The sequence below is a fragment of the Triplophysa rosa genome, linkage group LG16, assembly GCF_024868665.1.
Source record: "Triplophysa rosa linkage group LG16, Trosa_1v2, whole genome shotgun sequence".
NCBI classification, from domain to species: domain Eukaryota; kingdom Metazoa; phylum Chordata; class Actinopteri; order Cypriniformes; family Nemacheilidae; genus Triplophysa; species Triplophysa rosa.
In genome coordinates this window covers 22,976,399-22,998,682 of record NC_079905.1, presented here as the reverse complement: position 1 = coordinate 22,998,682, position 22,284 = coordinate 22,976,399, and the positions used below count along the sequence as shown (strand labels likewise).

Genomic DNA, 22,284 nt, shown 5'->3' with positions numbered 1-22,284 from the left:
CTCTCTCTCTCTCTCTCTCTCTCTCTCACACTCTCTCTCTCTCTCTCTCTCTCTCGCTGTGTCTCTAATGGATAAACACAGCTGACTAATTCAATCAGCCAGCCCACAGGCAGTTAGTGCTGGATAACTACATCAGCGTTAAACATCTTGATTTTATCAGAAATATATAAAATGACAAGTGAACTTAACGTGAACCAGACAGTCTGACTGGAATCTGAGTATTGGCATTTCTTCATCTATCTGTGTTGGTGCAGGAAAATCAATAGTTTTCTGACCCAACTCCCTTCACCACGGCTGCTGTTCCGTCTCATGCTGCCCGTTTCTAAAATCCCAAAATAAAAGAGAAAATGGCAAGAAATGAGGCAATGAGAAAGAGAAGACTGGCCATCAGAAAGAGAGAGAGAGATGAATGTGTGTGTGCTGCTCACTTACTTATGACATGAATGTACAGTGTTCTGACATTCAAAAGTTATTCAAATGACATCTATAATACACTAACCTGAAAAACAGAGAGACGAGACTAAAGGTGAAGAAAAGAGACAGTATGAGAAGAAAAGATGTTGTTCATTCATAGTTCAGGAGATTTGATGTGTTTGATCTGAGCTCTCAGTGGTGTAACAATCCTGTTTTAGATGTTTCTCCTAAAATTGCTTAAATAGGAATCAGAAATACAGAGTGAAATGAGAGTGTTATATGTCTGCATGTCTGTGTCAAAATGTGTTGAAATGTGTTCAAAATACCCTTCATTCCACTCTATTTTTGAAACGGTAGTATCGTAAGTAATGTTGCAGTTTGCGCATTAGCGTTTATTTGAACACTTACACCTGCCTTTTTGTGGTGTTTCTCTTCTAAATTAATCCGTGTTTTGAACGACTTGTACGAGTGTGACGAGGGAGGCGTGACGAGAGCCGTTGGAGGAGGAAGCGAGGCCGGGACACAATTGATAATGAGTGTCAGCTGGGCGTCACACCGGCCTAGTATCTCTCACGGAGGAGATTGGAAGCATAAAAGGACGAACGGCAGGATAATACGGCGAGAGAGGACCGGGCCCGGACATACGTTAAGTTTTGTTTATGTTTGTGTGGCCAGCAGTCGTCCGTGAGGGGCTGCCGGCCTGTTTTACTGCTGTTTATTGTTTATTTATTTTTGATTAAAATGTTTGGTTCCCGCCTTAAACGGTGTGTTTTTAACTGGTTACATGTTGTTTTTAGTATTGTATGTTGTAACTATGTTGTCTATTTGTATATGGAAACTCGGCTGCCTATCTTGGCCAGGACACGGCTGGAAAAGAGATTTTTAATCTCAGTGAGTCCTTTCCTGGTTAAATAAAGGTATATATATAACAGCCTCTTACTGTTTGACAAGATTGTCCTGTTTATAATATTATTTATTTTTTGTTATTATTGTTTTGTTTTGTTGTTGTATTTTCTTAAAAAATGTTTTTTTGATGTAGTGTTTTGGGTGTAAGAAAAGCGCATTATAAATGAAATGTATTATAATTATTATTACTGCTCATTACAGCATATTACTGTTAAATTATGATGTTTTTAAATGTACAAATCTCTAATAATAACTACACATTACATGGACTGTGTTCTCTCTCTCTGTGCGTGCGTGTGTGTGTGTGTGTGTGTGTGCGTGCGTTTGTGTGTGTGTGTTTGTGTGTGTGTGTGTGTGTGTGTGTATGAATAGACAGTGTTTTGTAGAGCAGCAGTAAGAGCTCAGAAGTGTGTTGGTGTATCTCCAGAACAAACTCAATAAGAGAGTAAAACCCACATCAATCTGTACTGTGTGTGACAGAGTGCTTTGTATGTATGTTTAACATTAGAGAACTGTCCTTACATATAAGTGCACTCAGGGGCGTAGCAAGCTTTTCAAAAGTGCGGGGGATGGATGTGGTTTATTTGTTAACAATAAAAACGATGAATACAATGACAGAAGGGTACAAAAGGTATAACATACAAGATATAAAAAGCTTCCCATTTAAATGAGTGATACTACATTGGTCTGACAGGACTGTGACTGAGACTGCTAAATTTTGCTTGCGCCTTGAAAAGGGGATATAAAAAAAAACACCCACACAAAGCTTTTTCTCTGGTGGTATAAATAATGTAACAATTTACTGTTTTTAAACATTAAAATAATATGCACTTTTCTTTCATAGTTCTTCAACAGGTATGCAAACAATGACATCATTTCTCACTTTTTTCTCCTCAACAGGTACAATCAAACACAACAGGTAAGTATCCACAAAAGTATTCAGCTAATCAACAAACAATGCTCAAAATATCAAAATCAATTGCACTTGAAATAAACCATCTTGGTTACGGATGTAACATCGGTTCCCTGATGGAGGGAACGAGATGTTGTGTCGAACCGATAGAATGGGGTTTGTCTTGAGAACCTATCATCTTCTGAGTATTTAGAAAAGGCCAATGAAAATTGGCGAATGAAATTTGCATGCTCCCCGGATGTCCGGGTATAAGAGGGAAGCCGGCCTCATTCATTCACCTTTGGTCTGAGGAGCCTAAAGCATCCTCCCCCGACCGCTGGGGTGGGCGGCCAGTGTTGTGGCATGAGGGACACAACGTCTCATTCCCTCCATCAGGGAACCGAGGTTACATCCGTAACCAAGACGTTTCCTTTCTGTCGGTCTCTCGACGTTGTGTCGAACCGACAGAATGGGGTTCCTATGGAAAACGCCACAGCACTGAGCCGCATCACAATCTCTGCGGAGCGACGTTGACTGGCCTGGGCGAGTCAGACGAACACGCTAACGCGAAATTATGACCCTGCAGTGGAGAGGAAGGGGGACCCAGAGCTTTACACAAAGTTGGGAAGCCCCTGTCACGGGCCGTCACGGGCGGAGGCCTAGTTCTCTAAATGGCGAGAAGCCGCCCGGCACCGTACGGGCCACTGGGTAAGCATTATTCCCCCCTGGGGGAAAAACGCTGCAGAGGCCACTGCCTACCGTAGGGAGGAATAGTGGAGACACCACATGGTCTCACCATCAGGGGAGAACTCATGGGAGGAATGTGCGGACTGCAGGAGTTAACCGCAAGGTGGGAGTCCACCTGGGGAGGTCATGGGTTGCCAAGGTGAGAACCATTCATGAGGATACATCAGACGGAACAGCCGATGGAGGGGGGGGTTACCACGTCTGGAGCACTAGGTCCAGTTAGAGCTATGTGGGAGATAACTCAACTGTTCCCCGGCCTAAGGGGGCAGGGCTGCTCTGCTCAGCCTGTCCCCTGGAAGGGTGCTAGTGATGGATGGAATGCCTGTTCTTTACCCGAGGGGAAAGAAGTGAGGCGGGATCGCCACTGCTCCCCCCGGAGGGGGAAGGGCTTCCGCAGGCGTACGCCCTACCGGCTGCCGGTCCCACACCTTGCCAGGATGCGGGATGACATCGGTTCCGCGTGTAGGTATTAGAACCTCACAGAGTTGTTGGGCATAGCCCAACCCGCAGCTCTGCAGATGTCTGCCAGAGAGGCGACCTGAGCCAGTGCCCATGAGGGGTGCCTCACTCCCAACGGGCAGGGGCGAATAGAGATCGGTATGCCCTAACGAGGGCATCCACGATCCAGTGAGCCAGCCTCTGTTTGGAGAAAGCCCTCCCTTCTGCTGACCTCCGAAACAGACAAAGAGCTGCTCAGAGCTTCTGGGCTCTGCGTGCGGTCCAAGTAGAGGCGCCGTGCGCGTACTGGACACAACATGGAAGGTTGGGTCTTCCTAACCGGTGGGGAGCGCCTGCAGGTTCACCACCTGGTCTCTTGGGAGAGTGGTGGGAACCTTGGGCACGTAGCCGGGGCGGGGTCTCAAGATAAAGTGAGAATCCCGGCCCCGAGTTCTAGGCAATCTGTGGACATGGAGGGTGCTTGCAGATCTCCTACCCTCTTGGAGGTGAGCGCCATGCGGAAAGCCGTCTTTATCAGGACTGAGAAAGAGCGGCAATCCCGAGAGGCTCGAAGGGGGCGGGGCCTCCTGAGGCCCGCCACCTAGGTCGCAAGAGGGTACGGAGCGCGGGAGGTGGTCACCCTCTCACGCCCCTTAGGAACCTAATGACCAGGCCGTGCTGTCCCAGAGGCTACCCAGCACTTGGGTCATGATGAGCGGCCGAAGCGGCTACATACATTCCCAGTGTGGAGGGGGAGAGGTTACTCCCCAGTCTCTCTTGAGGACGGGACAGCTCGTACCCGACCAAGCAACTCCGCGGGTCTTCTCGCCGAGAAGAGCACCAGGACGAGAAGAGGCGCCACCTATGGGCGTATAGCCGCCCAGTGGCCGAAGCCCTAGCCTGAGTGACGTCCCAACCAGACCGGGGGTGGGTCACTCAGGATCTCCTCGTCCCGTCCAGACATGGAGACCAGGTTGTGCCTGGGATGCCGTAACGTGCCCCTTCCCCTGGGGAAGCAGTTCGCCAGGGGGAGCGGCCAGAGGGGAGTCGTTGTCAGAGCCTTAGCTCCGAGAACCAAGTCCTGGTTAGGCCAAGGAGCGTAACTAGTACCACTTGATGCTCCTCTTCCCTGGCCTTGCACAGGACCTGTGCAATGAGGCTCACTGGGGGGAAGCGTACTTCCGCTTGTTCCGCGGACAGCTGTGCGCAAGGGCATCCGTGCCAAGGGTTGCCTCGGACAGGGAGTACCAAAGCGGACAATGGGTGGAGACCGGGGAGGCAACAGGACCACCTGTGCCTGGCCGAATCTCTCCCAAATGAGCTGGCTGCGCGGGGATGGAGTCGCCACTCCCCGCGAGGCGTCGACTGACGAGAGAGCGCATCGGCTGTCTGGTTCAGGATGCCTGGGATGTGTGTGGCTCGCAGGGAACTGATCACCTGCTGACTCCAGAGGAGGAGGCGCCGGGCGAGTCATGTTTAGCTGCCGTGAGCGAATCCAATGATATACGCCACAGCAGCTGTGCTGTCCGACCGGACCAGCACGTGCCTGCCCTGCACGAGAGGTAGTAGCCTCCTCAATGCAAGTAGCACAACCAACAACTCTAGGCAGTTGAAATGCCAACGCAGGCGGGGGCCCGTCCACCACCCCGACACTGCTTGCCCGTTTGCACACGGCACCCCAACCGCAAGAAGGTCATGGAGACCAGGGGGTTAGGGTGTTTCGTCAGAAAGCGTGTGACCATACGCCTGCTGCCGGTGTGCCACGCTCTCCAAGGAACTTGACTCTGTAGCCAGTGTTGGAGCGGTCGTATGTGCATCGACCCGAGGGGGACCACCCCCGCCGAGGATGCCATGTATCCCAGGAGCCTCTGAAATTGTTTCAGGGGGACCGCTGACTGTCTGAATGCTTCAGGCAGTTCAACACTGATCGGGTGCGCTCTGTAGTCAGTCGCACTGTCTCTGGGAGGCCGCGTGGGTGGGGGCTTCCTCGTCGCGGGTCTCGCGCCCCCCGCGGGAGGTGAGCAGGGCCGCTCATGAGGACAGAGTCGAGTTCCCTACCGAGAAAGAGGACGCTCTGCACCGGGGAGAGCTTGCTCTTCTCAGTTGACCTGTAGCCCCACCGATCTAGGTGCCGGAGCACCAGGTCCCTGTGTGTACACAACAGATCTCGAGAGTGCGCCAAACTGAGCCAGTCGTCGAGATAGTTTAGTACCCGCACACCTCCTTCCCTAAGGGGAAGGCGAGCGGCTTCCACGACCTTCGTAAAGACTCGTGGAGACAGGGACAGACCGAAGGGGAGGACCCTGTACTGATATGCCCGTCCCTCGAACACGAACCGTCGGAACGGCCGATGTCGAGGGAGGAATGAGACATGAAGTACGCGTCCTTCAGGTCGATTGCCATGAACCAGTCCTGACACCTGACGGACGTCAGGATGCGCTTCTGCGTGATCAACCTGAAAGGCAGCTACTGTGTAGGTGCCTGTTCAGAACACACAGACCCAAGATAGGGCGCAACCCCCCGCCTTTCTTGGGGACAATGAAGTACAGGCTGTAAAACCCGTTGAACATCTCGGCTGGTGAGACGGGCTCGATCACTCCCTTCACCAGAAGGGTGGCGACCTCGGCCCGAAGTACGGGAACATCCTAGCCTCTGACTGAGGTATATCGGATGCTGAACTTGGCGGGCGTGAGGCGACTGGATCGCGTAGCCGAGACGGATCGTCTTCCCTAGCCAGCCTGACAGTCTGGGAAGCCGGACAGGCTCCCAGAAATGAGACGGGGACTAAAGGCACGATCTTTTTCATCGTCCCCCCGGGGGGTGGTTCGATGGCTAGCAGTACGGATTCCTTGCCGGGGGAGGTCCCCCGGGGAGGAGATCGTCTCTGCTGTTTTTCCTGCCTGGCGACTGCGCAGCTCAACGCACTGTCTGACTGAGAGTGCTGGGGCTGGTGCTTATACTCGACATTGCGCTTCGCCATGATGCAACGTCGAGTTTGCCGTTCACCGTCGTGCAGAGGGTGATAACCCAGAGAGAGAGGAAACTCTCCTTAGAGAGTAAGTGGGCACTAGCCCCCCGGAGGGGGCCAGCAGATGGAGAGACGGGGCAGGATCCGTCCCTATCCGACTTCCCAGCGATGTGGCTGGGGTCGGGCCCAATGGTAGCCTCGATCCCCCTGAGGTCTTCCCATGAGGGCCGCTTCGCCGCGGCTGCTGATGGGGCGATGGTCTACTCTTCACTGTCGCCTCCAGGGGGGGCCGCCGGAGTGGGGGGCGCCAGAGCTGGAGGGCGTCGAAGAGGACCAGGGCTGCCGGGAAGCAGACGGCCGAGGCGGCCGACGGCTGAGGCGGCCGAGTCGCGGCACGGAGGACTGCTTCTTTACTGTCGAGAACCCTCCGGGGGAGGCCGCATGCGGGTATCGCGCCCCCCCGGTGGGGGGTGAGCGAGGCCGCCGTGGCTCGACAGTAACAGTAACCAGCCCCCCCCTTGCGAGACGGGTGCGTCGAGAAAGCGGACCTTCTCAGCGTTACTCATCTGCGCAAGGATCGGCCAGAGGAGTTTCTCATGGACCACAAGTGTGGACATCGTCCGACCCAGGGCCCGCGTGGTCACCTAGGTTGCCCGTAGAGCGAGGTCGGTGGCGGCACGGAGTTCCTGCATACGCGCTGGGTCAGTCTTACCCTCGTGGAGCTCTCTCAACGCCCTGGCCTGGCAGGAGCCATAGCGTGGAGAAAGGAGGCAGCTTGGTCCGCTGCAATGTAAGCTCTCGACACCAGAGATGCCGAGACACTACATGCCTTGGACGGGAGTCTAGGTCGAGCCCCCCCCAGGTGGCCGCCGCCTACGGGCAAGAGCACCGCGGCGGCCTACTCCACCTGGGGGACAACAACATATCCTGCAGCTGTCTCAACCTCAAGGGAAGAGAGGGTGACTGAACTTTGTTTGACGTGAAATGTGCCGGAAAGAGACGTTCCAGGTCTTACCAAGTTCCTCATGCACTTCCGGTAAACACGGCACTGGGGGCGGGAACGGCTTGGAGCCACGCTCAAACCCGAGGCGCCATGTAACCAGCCGCGAGTGCCGGGAAAGGCAGTGCGGGCACTGCAACCCAACACACACGGCGGCCCGGGAAAGCATGGCTGACATTTCGACGTCCGCTTCTTCCTGGGCTCGACCCCCCGAGGGAGGGAGCCCGTGGAATCGTCAGAGTCGGATGGCAGTACGTCACCCCCCGATGCTGCAAGAGACATCTCATCATCACGCATCGTGTCCGAATACGTGATTGAGGAATAAGACGGCGGACCGTCTCCTGGGGAACGGTCAGATGAGCGAGACGAGGTGCGAGCGGTCTGTGAGCCAGTGGCTGGCGGATTATCGCTCACAGTAATCCTCATATCACCCTCGCTGCTTGCCGTAGCGGACGGCAGGGCCGTAGTCCTGCCGCCACGGAACGGGGAGCAAACGAGGTGGTGGCTGAGTCCCGTAGGAACACAGCCACCCGTGACGCAACGTCTGAATCGTCACCGCCCGCAGTGCGGGCAGGACGTATCCACAACGTCTGCCCCAGCATACTGGAAGCAGGCATTGTGTCCGTCCCCCTCCTCGATGAGTGTGTTGCACCCGATTGAGGAATAAGATGGCGGACCGTCTCCTGGGGAACCGTCAGACGAGCGAGACGAGGTGTGAACGGTCCATGAGCCCGTGGCTGGCGGATTATCGCTCACAGTAATCCTCATATCACCCTCGCTGCTTGCCGTAGCGGATGGCAGGGCCGTAGTCCTGCCGCCACAGAACGGGGAGCAAACGAGGTGGTGGCTGAGTCCCGTGGGAACACAGCCACCTGTGACGCAACGTCTGAATCGTCACCGCCCGCAGTGCGGGCAGGACGTATCCACAACGTCTGCCCCAGCGAACTGGAAGCAGGCATTGTGTCCGTCCCCCTCCTCGATGAGTGTGTTGCACCCATGAGAACAGCGGGACAAGCCACGCTGGAGTAATGTGCTCTTTAAGAAAAGGAAATTTGCTCGAACACCTCCGGAACTGCCGAGACGCCCAGGGGAGAGTCACTGCAGGAAGGGACCGTCCGCTGTCCACGTCGTAGATTCCAGCAGAAAGAATGATCACCAAGATCGTAGAGAAGCTCATCAGATGCGTAGGCTCTGAAGAACAAAAGGTGAATGAATGAGCACGCCGGCTTCCCTCTTATACCCGGACATCCGGGGAGGAGCCCGGCATGCAAATTTCATTCGCCAATTTTCATTGGCCTTTTCTAAATACTCAGAAGATGATAGGTTCTCAAGACAAACCCCATTCTGTCGGTTCGACACAACGTCGAGAGACCGACAGAAAGGGAACCATAAATACACTGCTTAACAATGACAATTTGTCCCTCCTCCTCGTCAGTTCCCTGCCTTCTTCATCACAGTTACTTTATACATTGCATGCCACATACATAACCGAATTTAGCTAGCTGCTGAACAATATCCCAATTAGCAATTAGCATTAGTCTAAAAAACAAAATATAATACAGAAAACACTCGACATGTCAACAAAACATAAACAGAACATCTTCCCAAACACATATCAAGCTTATTTAAAAACCTTGAACGCATAAACACTCATTCAAAGTACTTGGAAAAGGGAGATGTAAATAACGATAACCATAAGTTCCCGCCTCCTCAGCACGAGCTGACCGATAGATCTAACACACCAAGAGAGGCGGGACTTAAGGCAGAACAGCCAATAATCAGCCGGTCACACTCAAAGCCGGTGTCATGTTTGAGAGGGAGGGGAGAGGAGAGGAGGCAGCCACAGCGAGCGCAGACACAGAGCGGCCAGAGAAACGGTGGAGCGACTGCTGTAAGGCTTTGTGCAAAACTGTGGAAAAACAGCAGAAAAAGTGCGGGTGTTGAACCCTCTCACCGGGAAAAGTGTGGGTGTTAAAACATCCCCCATGGGTGCGATGCCCCTGAGTGCACTTAATGGGACAGATGATCTCTGTGCTGTGTGAGTTGGGGGTGGACTTGCGTTTTATTAATTACTTTTAGATCAAACTGAACAATTCTATAAAATACCTCTGAACATGAAAGCAGCAAGTGCTGTAAACGTAAACGAGTCTGCACAGATGTGATGACTTAACCTGTCATGATCTGTATTGTCAAATATCCGCCTGACCCAAAATCACTCTCAGTTTTTCATTAGCTCTTTAAAAACCCAGTTTCCCCTTCAGTCGGTCTCTCGACGTTGTGTTGAGAGACAGACTGGGGTTTGATCTTAAGAACCTATCATCTCTGAGAGGAATTTAAAACGGCAATGGGTTTTGGCGAATGGCACACACACGCCAGTCCTGCCCCGTGCATACGGGTATAAAAGGGAGGCGGCGGTGGCCATTCACTCATCCTTTGTTCTTCGGAACCTGCATGACGGTACATGTCAAGCGGTCCATCTCTTCGAGATTTCTCCTTCCAGACTGCTGGATTTACGACGCGAAGCAGCGGATTTCTCCCTCTCGGTAGCGGACTTCACCTGGGCGTCTCGGCAGCAAGCCGCAGATATTTCTAAAAGAGCAAATTTCCTCTCACAGTCTGCGCTGTCTTCGGGCATGACTCGCAACTTTGTTCTTGGGTATGACAAACTCATCCCCGAGTCCGACGGGCACGACACCTGTATTGCATGTTGGGGTTCCAGCATGCAGTGGCAGTGCTCGTTGATTAAGGCGTTGCGGTCACGGTTTGCAACGTTCTCCGGAATGTAGCCGCAACCCCGTCTGCTTCCCGAGCGAGTTCGACTGCTGCTTCAGCGAGGTCGACCGCTTCGGCGAGTGGCGGGGGTGATTGGGATTCCCATGGATGTCACTCTTCCAGTTTTGGCTCGTGGACCATCTGTGCCCCGGCACGCTCACCTGGCTCGTCCCCGATGGGCGGCAGTGTTCCGTCCCACAGTGGGCAGACTCGACAACGGGATGGGGACGAACTTTCTGTCATAACATCGGACAGCTACCTCCTGGCATCGGATGCGGAGACCTCTTGGAGCCCCAGGCGGTCGAGCCCAAGACGAGGCGACGCAGAGATGATGGCTGTGCTTGCCCGGGTGGCCACGAGCATCGGGTTGCAGTGCCTGGACCTGGATGTGCATAAGGAGCTAACAAAGTTGTGGAATATGCCGTTCACGGCGCGTTCCCATCTAACGGGCTCAGGAGCTGTTACTTCCCTGCACGGTGGGGGCAGCTAAGGGATATGTCGACATCCCCCAGGTTAGAGCTGTTAGAGTAATGTAACAGAGTAGAGTAATGTAGCTCTTTGACACTCGTGTCGAAGACTTACGATGCTGTGGGTTATACTGCCTCCGCCCTCCACGGTATGGCGGTCCATCAGGTTCATAATGTTATGGCGACGCATCGGGTCATAAGTCAAAGCGTTAAGATCTGGTTGATGGGACACCGCCACCGGCCTCGTGCCTCGGCGACGAAGGTCATGGCGGGTGTTCTGGGTCGGACGGCGTTCACGATAGTGGTCTAAGGGAGACATCTGTGGCTTAACCTTGCATAGTGACACTCAGAAGGCGAGCCTTCTAGATGTGCCCATCTCACAAGCTGGGCTGTGATGAAGAAGTGGTGAAGAAGCGGACTGCTCCTCGGTGACCCGGCCACCTATCGGTCGTCGAGGTCCTGAGCGCAGCCTGTCCCCCAGCAGCCCCGCCCCCCGTGGTGGCCCCTCTGGTACTGGGGCCCTCCAAGCAACTGCCCGTGGGAGAGGGCTTCTACCCTGTTGGGAACCCGCCTACAAGACAGAGCGGCCCTGACAGGATGAGCCAGGGGGATTGAGAGTAACAGCGGGACCGACCCCCCCGGCCAGGTCATCGCCGACGGGTCGTAGCGGAATGTCACCTGCCACGTCCCCAACCCAAGCCGGGCCCTTTTTATGGCCGGGTGCCCACTCTCTCTCAACAGAGCTTCTCTCTCCGGGCTTCCCCGCAGCACTCTTGATACGACGGTGCACTGGGTGACACAACTTCTCGCTGCCTTCCACAATCTCCGCTTGACGTTGCGTTGGCCAGCAGTAACTCAAGGCAGGTAAGTCAACAGAGCCATCAACCTCCCCGGGGTTCCGCCCTGTGCAAGGTGACTGCTCTGTCAGCCACCGAACCACCCCCCACGGCACGGTGAAGCAGATCGTCCCTCTGGTTTCACTGTCACGGTACTTGGGCGCTTGGCTACCTGCACAAGCTGCCATTCAGGATGCTGGTGCAAAAGCACATCTTGGAGTCAGTTCATCACCAAGATTGGTTCGAGGCAATCGACCTGAAGGACACGTACTTCCACGTCTCCATCCTCCCTCGACACCGGCCATTCCATGGTTCGCGTTCAAGGGACGTGAGTGGCTTGCCGCCGGCGGTCAGAGAGACCTTCCTACAGGCTAGAGCCCCATCACTAGGCATTTATACGCTTATAAGTGGTGTCTCTTCTCGTCCTGGTGTTCTTCATGCGGGGTGAACCCACGGAGTTGCCCGATCGGGTCAGCGTTGGCCTTCCTACAAGAGAGACTCGAGAGCAACCTCTCCCCATCCACGCTGAAAGTGTATGTAGCCGCTATTGTCACTCATCACGATCTCGTGGAGGGTAAGTCTCTCGGCCAACATGACCTGGTCACCAGGTTCCTTAGGGGTGCGAGAAGGGTGAATCCACCTCCACCACGCTCCGTACCCTCTTGGGACCTTAATGTGGTCTTAAAGGGCCTTGGTATGGCCCCTATTGAGCCCCTCAGAGACGCCAATCTTCCTCATCTGACGATGAAGACAGCACTCTTGCTGGCGCACGCTTCTATCAAGAGGGTGGGGGACCTCCTGTTTGGCTAGTGTCTAATAATCGAACTATATATTTTATTTTATTTATGTAATGTTTAATTATTTTATTGTATAATAATTGTATTAAATAAAGGGATTTGTTGAATTTTGTTGTGTGTTCATTTGATTAAATAAAAGGGTCCTGTAGTTCGGGCGCATTGAAAGAAACCGTATTGTACATTGACAGGTTGCGCTTGGTATCGCAGTCTAAATTCAAAATACTGGAGAGACAAGTTTAGCCAAGTAACGCTTCTTCTCGGTTTCTTTTGCTCGTTATCAGAAATCATCTACAGGCGCTCTATTGGTTGTGAATGTGTAGCGGAAGTAAAGGGCAGCTCACGAACACACGCATGAGCAGTGACGTTTCTTTATGTTGTTGTCACTTTGAAACCGTCTATAGAGCTGATGTGGGCGTGTTTTATTCAAATGATCAGCCTCAGGTACACAGACACACATATTCTGAATTCATCAGCAACAGAACAAGCTTGAGAACAGGTTGTTGTCTCTCTGCCTCTGTCTTCACTACACACTTTTATTTTTAACATGCTGCTGTCTTTCTTGTCAGCTCTTAACTGCAGATGTGGTGTGACACCAGTAAATAGAGCTTCACACAGTGGTCTAATGTCAGAAATATGGGCAAAAGTGTGTCCTTTACACACAGTTGAGTGTGAGTGCACGCTGAGAGATGTGTTGTGGATTCATGTGGTAATTCTACAGTGAGAAATGATTCTGCATAATGTGTGAATGTTTGCCTTCACCTCACCTCTTCAGCATCATTCTTCATTGTGTTCAGTCACTTATCAGAGCGCACAGACCCTCACGTTACAGCGCGTCAGTAAAGGCCATTAGGATGTTTTTGTGATGGGGCTTCACTTATCACCAAACAATTTTCCCTGCTGTCCTTTTACAGACCTAGCGAATCTAGGAAAACAGACTTCAGAGACACTCAAAGCAAATAAAAGCCTTTTATATCCCAGCAGAACATCCATGTCGTGTACAAGTGCCCTGAGACTGCAGTTTGCGTCAGAACGGCAAGATTTTTTCTCCCTTTGCTGTTTCTGCTGAGCAGCCGTACGTTATGTATGAAATCTCATGCACATCCACACAAACACTGCACACGCCTGTGAGAAGAGGGTTATTAGTTACCTCTCTAAAGTCAAAATCAAATCAAAACTGGTTTGCATGATTCAATAATGTAAAAACCTTTTAACTATAAACTTTATTTAAAGGCAGATGAGGCGATCCTGTCCAGAAACATGTTTTGTCATGCTGGTATGAGATCTCTTTACATCCTGATAGCAATCAATAAGTAAAGTGGTCCAATGATGTTTTTATAATTATACATCGTCTGTGAAAGGCGTAGGACCAAACAAAACGTTCGCCAAATCATTGCCCTCGGTGCGAACGCAACAATAGGCAGTGTGTACATTTTGCATCCCACTGCACACCCTGTTCACTCAGACACCATACGTCATCAGCGCGCTCACCTAGGCTGTGCAGACACTGCACCGACTAAAAACATCTAATCAGCAAAGAGGTGAAAGCAGAATTCCATTCGCGAATGCATTCCGGTCCCTGACGGTCGGTTCATGGGGGTTTCCCGCTCAGTCTGTTCGTGATAGTGTTTCGGAGGTTTCAACAGGAGATGGGTGTGAAAAATGGGAAAATCCTGGCCAAAACGGGAGCGTTGACGGGTGTGATTATAATCGGTGTTGCTTTTCCACGCTGGGAGCAACTAAGAGTGTCAAGCGTTTCAAAGATGATGCCATCCCTCTTGAAAAAAACAGGGTATGTTGGTATGTTTTGATGCTGGTTTGCTGGTTTGCTGGTTTGTGCTGGTTTAAGCTGGTCAAACCAGCATCAAAACATACCTAACCCAGCATATGCTGTTTTTTTCAAAAGGGATGGTAACTTCTGGATAGGTAGGTACATGTTAGGATTCGATTTTGATGGGTTTTGATTATGTTGTTTATGTAGTTTGTGGACCTTTATGTGTTACCCAGCGTCTAACGGGAACTATGCTGCATCTAATCCCATTTTAAAGCTGTTGTTGTACTTGTCACATTAATGCTAAATTTACAATACTCAGTATTTAATGCTAAACTTACATCACATGACAGCAGTTTGAAGTTATAGCTGCACTTACATTATGCATTATTATTTACCCTGCTTATTACATTCCTCTGTTGTCTGATATCCATCACAAAATAAGACCAAATTAGACCTAAACAGTTTCAACAAATGAAATTTCCTAGATCACAACTAATAAGCTCTCCCTATTCTTCATAACCATTGACTCAGTAACTTTTCATCATAGTCACTGAGTGCAGCTGTGACACGTCAGAGGAGATCTGGCCCTCCCGGCTGAGTCTGGTTTCTACCACTGAGACTGGTTAACCCGAGGTTTTTTCTCCATTGTTTTGGTTCCTCACCACAGGGCATTGTTGGCTTGTTCACTGGGAGGCAGCATTTATTAGGTATTATTTACTATTTGCACTGTGCTGTGTTCGACCTTTTCTGTGTTTTCTTATTTTCTCCTGTAAAGCTGCACATTGTGAAAAGCGCTATATATGGATAAAATTGCAAAAAATTGAATTGCATCGTTTACGTTAGCGGTTTTCGCTATTGTAGTAACGTTATTTACTTTGTACTGTAACATGTTCTCACTGGTGAATGAGACAACATTTAATTGATCAAAGAGCTTCTGGGGTTTGTGCGCGTTCATGTGTTTTGGAGGAGTTGTGGCTTTGGAAGGCGATTCGCATGGAGGGTGGGATCACGATTTCACTGCTAGCAGGCTTAAATTGGCATCTTACCAAATCATCTATTCTAGAAATCGACAGTGTTTTAGCACACTCCAGTCAAACTCTAATTGGTGTAAAAATGTCACGTACAGATCAAATGGCCTGAGAGTGAGTAACTAAACAAAGTATTCATATTTGGGTGAACTGTCCCATGAGCAAGGATAAAGTACCATTATCTTTGTCTCGTACAATACTCCACCGCCCCATCTCTTTGAAAAGCTCATTGTGAATTAACCTTTCATCACAGCTGCAGAACTTCTCTGAATCTCATGTTGAAGCGTTTATAAATCAGAGCTGTGACAGAGTAAGACGAGCTCTGTGAAAAGTGTTCAGCTTTCAATCAAAGTCCATTCACACAAGAGCTGGGGTTTGTATGGACGCATGTTGTGCCTATTAATGAACACACAAAGACGGCACTTTTCTTCATTTATTTTCTTCAACTACCATGAAGAGAGCGAAGCAGCCATGAGTAGAAAGACTTCACAAAGACTGGCTGGTTGTTAAAAAGACTCATGGGCAATTCATAAACTAGTGCTGGCAGAGAGACCACACAAATATAGATGTGCTGAAGCTTGTGCATCATGAGCTTTATTCAGAGTTAGTTTGTGATTTGAGTCGAGCTGTAAAGAGATTATTATCATTATCATTATCACATTAAACATGCCTGTATCATAAAACATCAAGATATACGCTGTACAACAAATATAAAGCTACTGATGTTCATTCAACATTACCATAACAAGTGTCTCAAAGGACAGGAGATAACCCATCACATAACCAATGGCTTGTATTGGGATTCCAAACCCACGCGAAACATGGAAACAAGTCCGTTGATAACACAACCATGATTTCAACTTTCCAACTAGCAAATGGATCTCATTTAGCAATCTAACTTATCCAAACATTGATGTGTTGAAGAGTTTGACACAAGTTGGGCGTGCGGTCAGAGCTGTCATTGAATCTTTCATAAGAGAAGCTGAGCAGATGTGCTGCAGATGTAGTGATGTGATGAAGAGGCCAGAGAAAGTTGAACATATCTCAAGGGTCCACACTCCCTCTCCAAATAAACCTGAAATCAACGCATGGCTTTATTTGATGACTATTGATGAGAACAAGAAAAGAAATTCCAGGAGACGCTCAGGCGTGAGGTCAAATTGAGCAACCAAAACAATGATGGGTAATATTAAACATTTATGTAATAAAACAAGATTTCTGCTTCTACATTATAGAGAAATATTTCTCACATCACTGTGTCCCATTTTATAGTTTCAGAGTCAAACTATAGTGTGGGCACTTTTCTCTTCTAGTCTGTGAACTGTCACGTACCCAGTGCCCAGTAAAACAGTTCTACATAAAAACAAGTATAAAACACTGATAAAACTTGTTTTTGTCATACTACACGTTAAACAGCAGTCACTTCCTCTGAAGTGCTCGAATCCTGATTTACAACCGTGACATTGTCTGACAAGATCATCACCTACATTGAAGAGCGGTGATTTTGGCAGTATTACTGTATTTGTCTCATGCAGTGCACCCAGCGCCTCTGTCTGAGTAACAAACTATGATCATATTTACAGATGAAGTATGTTCATGTTTATTTGGCTGAACAGTCAGTAAGAGTGACAGTGACAGGTTTTTGGAAATGTTATTTTGCATTCTTTCATTCAGTCAGCTGCAGAACAGTTCTCTCTAAAACACCATCCTAAATGTCTCTTGTTTATCTTTCAGTTTCAGTACAATGGGACTGGATGTATTGATGCAATGACAGGATGTCCTACTTATCCATCAAATACAAGCGCCACACCCGTGCAGACATTCTTCCATCATCCTATTTTAGAGGAGCTGTTGCTCTAGAGACAGGGCAATGGGCATTCTGGGCATGAGCCCCGGGGCCCAAGCAAGGGGAAGAAATTTTCACATAACAGTGTTTCCACTATATTCATTCTGCCGTGCACTTCTCTGGCCCGCACACACCGTCTACAAGACACTTGTGCTCAGGGGCCTTTGAACAGTGTTGCCAACTTTTGCAAGACAAATAAGCAACTGCAGCTCCAAAAACAAGCCCAAAACAAGCCCAACATTATTCATGATTATCAATGTAATTTATTATCAATTATTTATTATTAATGAACGAGCCTGGGTCATTTTAAACTGACACTACCCTGTTTGAAAAACACAAACATAAATTATTTTACAAAAATTAAGTGCAAATCTCTGATGTGAGCAGTATAGGCCTTGAGAGATGGAAAAGGAGAAGATATAATGACCACTTAACGTAGCTGTAACAGCCACACATTTATAATAAAGTAAAACTGAACTATATGCACTTGATGTATACTTTTTAAAATTATATTCTGCAATGATCAATACATTTATTTAATACAATAAAAATGTTTGATGTTGACCTTATAGCCTAATAAATAGGGTCATCCCTCCCTACCCCTTTGCTGCACCGTGATCAGATCTGACCGTTTCGTTCATTTTCACATTTCAGTCTAATCGTGACAGATGTAATACATTTTTAGTTGGTAGAGTAAAGGAGGCGGTGTGTTTGAGGACAAATTACGCTATTCACACGTGCTTAGGCTTGAATAACGCTGTGTAGCCAAACGCGTAGATCTACACTTTTAACATTTTTAATGATGTAGCCCGGTTATAAAATGATCTTTATCTTTAAGTGAATATTTCATCTGTTCAGTATATTTACCTCCGATTACCCAAAGCGCGCCGATGATTACGTGAAGAGACCACTGTAACATTCTTGGCTTCTCTATGTTGTTTTACGTGCTTAGATCTGTTGTGTGACCTCCTGCGGTGCCGCGCAGACCAATCGGCGCGTGACATCATAGTACCGCGAGAGTGATTCGACAGTAGACGTCTCTTTCAAATAGAGACGTAATAGAGAGTATGCTTTCAAATAGCTCTCGCGGTGCTGTGATGTTATGCTCTGCCGCATGTAGTACAAAAAGCCTACCGTCGAGCAGACAGTGTTAATGGATTGAACAAAACAGCGACCATAGATGTAAAGAAACAAAGTTGCTTGTCAGGTTCAGAACAAGCAACCATATTTTTTAAAATAAGCCCAAAAACCCGCAACCCGCAACAAGTGATTTTTTAACGCGACTTGACAGAAAAAGAAGCCCAAGGTCGCGTATTATAAGCGGACTTGGCAACTATGCCTTTGAATTCTGAATCCGGGCCTGTCCAGAGAGCGCTGTGAAGCGAGGGGGGACTGTACATTAAGATGTTGCTTGCTAATGCTAACCTCTACAAAACTGCCTACCCTACCTTTAACCAGTGGCAGTTATTATTAACGTAGTGTCTATTTACACTGAGTACAAATAGCCCGCCTTGTTGGCAGAGACTATTTACACTAGCTCTGCCCACCAATATGTGATTGGAATAGAGAAAGTGTAAGATTGACACCATTTCATACAGCGACTCGAGCGGAATAAAGTGTAAAGGCTGTACTGTACAGCGCGGCATGGGAGACCGGGGTTCTAATCCCGTTGAAAACCTTTTTTAACTTTTTTATTACTTTACAGATCATAAAGGCATTTGTTTTCAATAAAATTGATTTAAGACTTAAAATTCATTTTTATTCATAAACTTTAGGTTCAGGGTAAGGTTAGGGGTAGGTATAGGGCTTTAATATCTCAATAAGTTGCCATAATTTCAATATTTTTTTATAAATATAATGATTTACTGTCTGTTATTATTGCATAATGTTTAATGCACAACAATACTGAGGTGCAAATAGTAACGTTATCTGCCACTATTTATAGGTAAAAATCATCTAACTACTATTTCTACTTAATCCAAAGAAAATAGGCCCTACAGCTATTTTCACTTGGTGTAAACAGAACTTACTACTATTTACACTTAGTGTAAATAGCCGCTGCCTATTATTAACGTGGATTTAAAGAATGTATCATTCTCATAATGTTTTGTTTTGTACACCACCAACACGTTACAGTTTTAAGCACTTACTTTTAAGGTCTTTAAAGCTCCACAACACAAAACTTATGAATAAAGAACTTCATACACTGTAACTCCTGCACTACGGTCCAAGTCTTATTAAGCTGTATGATAGATAGACAGATAGATGGATGGATGGATGCAGAGAGGTCATTGAGAGGTGAGATTAACAGGTACAGCTCATCTCCATCCTCAACGGTCTGATGTATGAAATATAAACTATAAGAGCTCTAAGATGACTGCAGGATTCCTGTCAGAGGTGAGAAACACATTCACTTCAGACTCACACAAACACTACATTTACAAACAAGAGCTTATAATATACTGTAGATGAGCACTCATACAGTATGATTTTGGCCATATCACACACTGAAGTATACTACAGCTAAATCCATTCAAAATAAGATTACTCTGCATTAATAATATAAAGACTAAACACAGCACTTCAAACTAGTCTTTAGCAGAATTCACATAAACCTGAAAGTACATCTAAACAACTATCAATCCAAACAATATAATAACAAGCAAAGAATTCATACTACTGTACAGTCATCGTCATTGTTGGCATGGATCAGCAAGTGTGCGGGCAGTCTAAACAGAACTAGTACGGCAAGTGGTGGGGATCAGTTGTTCCAAAAGTTAATGAGAAATTATGTGATCACTTAATATTGTTTAAATCAGTGGTTCTCAAACTTTTTTGCTTTGCGGCCGCCCAAATAAAGACTTATAATCTTGAACTTAAAATTTGAATTAAACAAAAAACATATTCAGTTATACAATGCTGAAACATCTATTCTTTTGGTTGGTGGTCTTCTTTTTCTGATGTTTGATTACACAAAATGTATAATACATTTCTATATGTCATAAAATGCCACAAAGTCTGTGGCCCCCCTGCAACCATCTTGGGGCCCCCGGTTTGAGAACCACTGGTTTAAATATTATATTTGATTCTATGAAATTTCAAAAACTAGAGTAAGCATTCACACAAAACACATTCTTGGAATTTAATCATCACTGGTGTTCTACAGTATGTACGTAATTAGGTCTGTATGTGCGAGTAAAACACATCTCAGGTCAAATATTGAGTGCCACAGGGATCAGTCTTAGGCCCCATGCTTTTCTATTTGTACACGCTTCCTTTAGGAACATTACATTTCCTCAGAACCTGGTGATATCTACTAAATTAATGATATTTAAAGACTGTGGGGTACTGGTTATTACACAAAAAAACTCTATATATAAGAGTAGAATATAATCTTTAATCTCTAGATGGTCAAACCGTCCTACAATCTTCTACAGTTATGACTCTGGGCATTATGTTACATAGCAATCTGTCGTGATATTGACATTCTCATTGTTTGTTTCTCAGCATTCTTCAAAATTCTGACAAATGCTTTCTGTTTCGGACACTAAGAAGCTTATTCGTGCATTTACAGTGTCTGATCTGTTAAACTGTCCAGTCAGATAAATCAATACATTGCATGTGGTGAAATAAAGAAAGCAGCAGAAGTTTTGTCAGTGATAAGAATCGTGTCCAATATCTGCTGAGTGCATGTCTGAATATGAATTATTTATAATCCAACAGCTTCATATTGCGATTCATATTATAAGCCCCTGTCTTGCAAGCATCTTCATTTCATTCATCTGCAAACATGCTGTGACAACACACTCTCAATAGTGCTCGCTTCTTCAGCCAATAAAATCCCTCAGAAAGAGAACTTCATTTGAGCTGAACGTCAAGTGGTGGACAGAACTCATCTGACAATTACTGTGGTGAATAAAGTCCTGCTTAAGCCTCAGATCAGCCACATTAGACCTAATAATGAGAGTTATTCCCTAACAGCAGTAAATCCACTTCATACACTGAAGAATCACTTCATGAAAGAAAAGAGTGTGCCAGAAATGTTAATCAGTTTTGCTGTCACGTTTTTGCTGAACTCAAATATGACTCATTCTGCAGAAAGTGTGTGATATTTAACTTTGCTTTAATATGAAATATTCCAACTTAGTCTCTTTACTTCCAAGCATAAAGACGTCCTAAAACATTAAGCTGTCAGTCATTCATTTCCTGGTGCAAACCTTGGCCATAGTGTGGGATGGAAAACGTTTTGCTTCCACACGCGTGTCTAACAAGCCCAGAAATAAAGAGACGTATGTCTTACCCACAGGGGATGGGCATCCTCCAGCGCCGGGGACATTGAGGGTCTGTTTTGGTGAAGGCAGGTTCAGAGAGCTGATGACTGATGGAAAGAGAAAGGGGTAAACTCCCGCCCTGTAGCGCCTCATCTGGACCAGAGTGGAACTACAGCACGACGCCAGGCTTCAGCTCACCCTCTTCATTCCTCACAGGTGAATAAAAAGATCTGTGTTCGCTTCTCTGCACAGCAAACACATCGTGTTTCTTTAACTCCATCCTCAGGATGCTCTTACTGTGCCCGAGGGACACCAGTCACAGTGACACTCCAGTCCACATGAGTCCAGTCCTCCATTTATCTGAAACACATCCAGGTTTTTGGTCAATATCAGTACATTTACATTTACGCATTTTGTCAGTAGCTGATTCTTTTAACATAATGTTAAAATTGCTATTAAAGCTCTGTGTAATCAATTCAATTCCACCATTCAAGCTCAAATCATGGGCTGAGATAAACATGAATATGGTACAAAACTCAAAGACATCATTTAAAGACTGTAACATATGCAGTTTCTGTCAATCTCATAGTAATCTTGAGTGCCTATACAGTAGTATTGCAAACTTCGCATCTTCGAAGAGTATTTAGTTTGATCAAATGTATAAAAGACGGATACAGCTGTACCATTATTTCCAGAAAGAGATGAGCTGCTGGAGGCAGGCGGGGGGGCGGAACTACAGCACGAGCACATAACACATCATCACATTAATCCCTTCGTCTTGTTGACATTATGCACGTACATGCCCATTGCCAACAAAACACAGACATGTGACTCAGTTTGACTTACCGCATGCAGTTCATGTCCAGCATCTTTTAGCGCCGCGACCGCTCCATCTATCAGTTTCAAACCATCTCCAAATCCAGCGTTACATCCACCGTTTATATAACATCCATCACTGAAATGCTGTGAACAAACAAACACAGATAAACTTCCGTCAGCCGAGTGAAGCGGCATTGATGGGCGTGACGCGTGGGCGTGCTCTTTCTCTCACGTTAGCGCATGGGCGTGCTCTTTTGCTCGGTGGATGATGCGTGGGTGTGCTTTTCCGGAAAAATAGCCAATAAAAGGAAT

General features: G+C 47.5%; 1 protein-coding gene across 1 annotated transcript in view; it reads right to left on the bottom strand.

The window, feature by feature from the left end:
• The window catches only part of LOC130567419 (retinoic acid receptor beta-like), a 275,560-nt gene that overhangs the window by 160,445 nt on the left and 92,831 nt on the right, over window positions 1-22,284 (bottom strand). The window contains exons 2-4 of the mRNA XM_057355499.1: window positions 22,000-22,116; window positions 21,352-21,513; window positions 21,183-21,260 (exon numbers count right to left, since the gene is read on the bottom strand). Of these exons, the coding sequence (XP_057211482.1) occupies window positions 21,183-21,260; window positions 21,352-21,433 (160 nt within the window). The 5' untranslated portion in view covers window positions 21,434-21,513; window positions 22,000-22,116. The remainder of the gene's footprint in view (window positions 1-21,182; window positions 21,261-21,351; window positions 21,514-21,999; window positions 22,117-22,284) is intronic.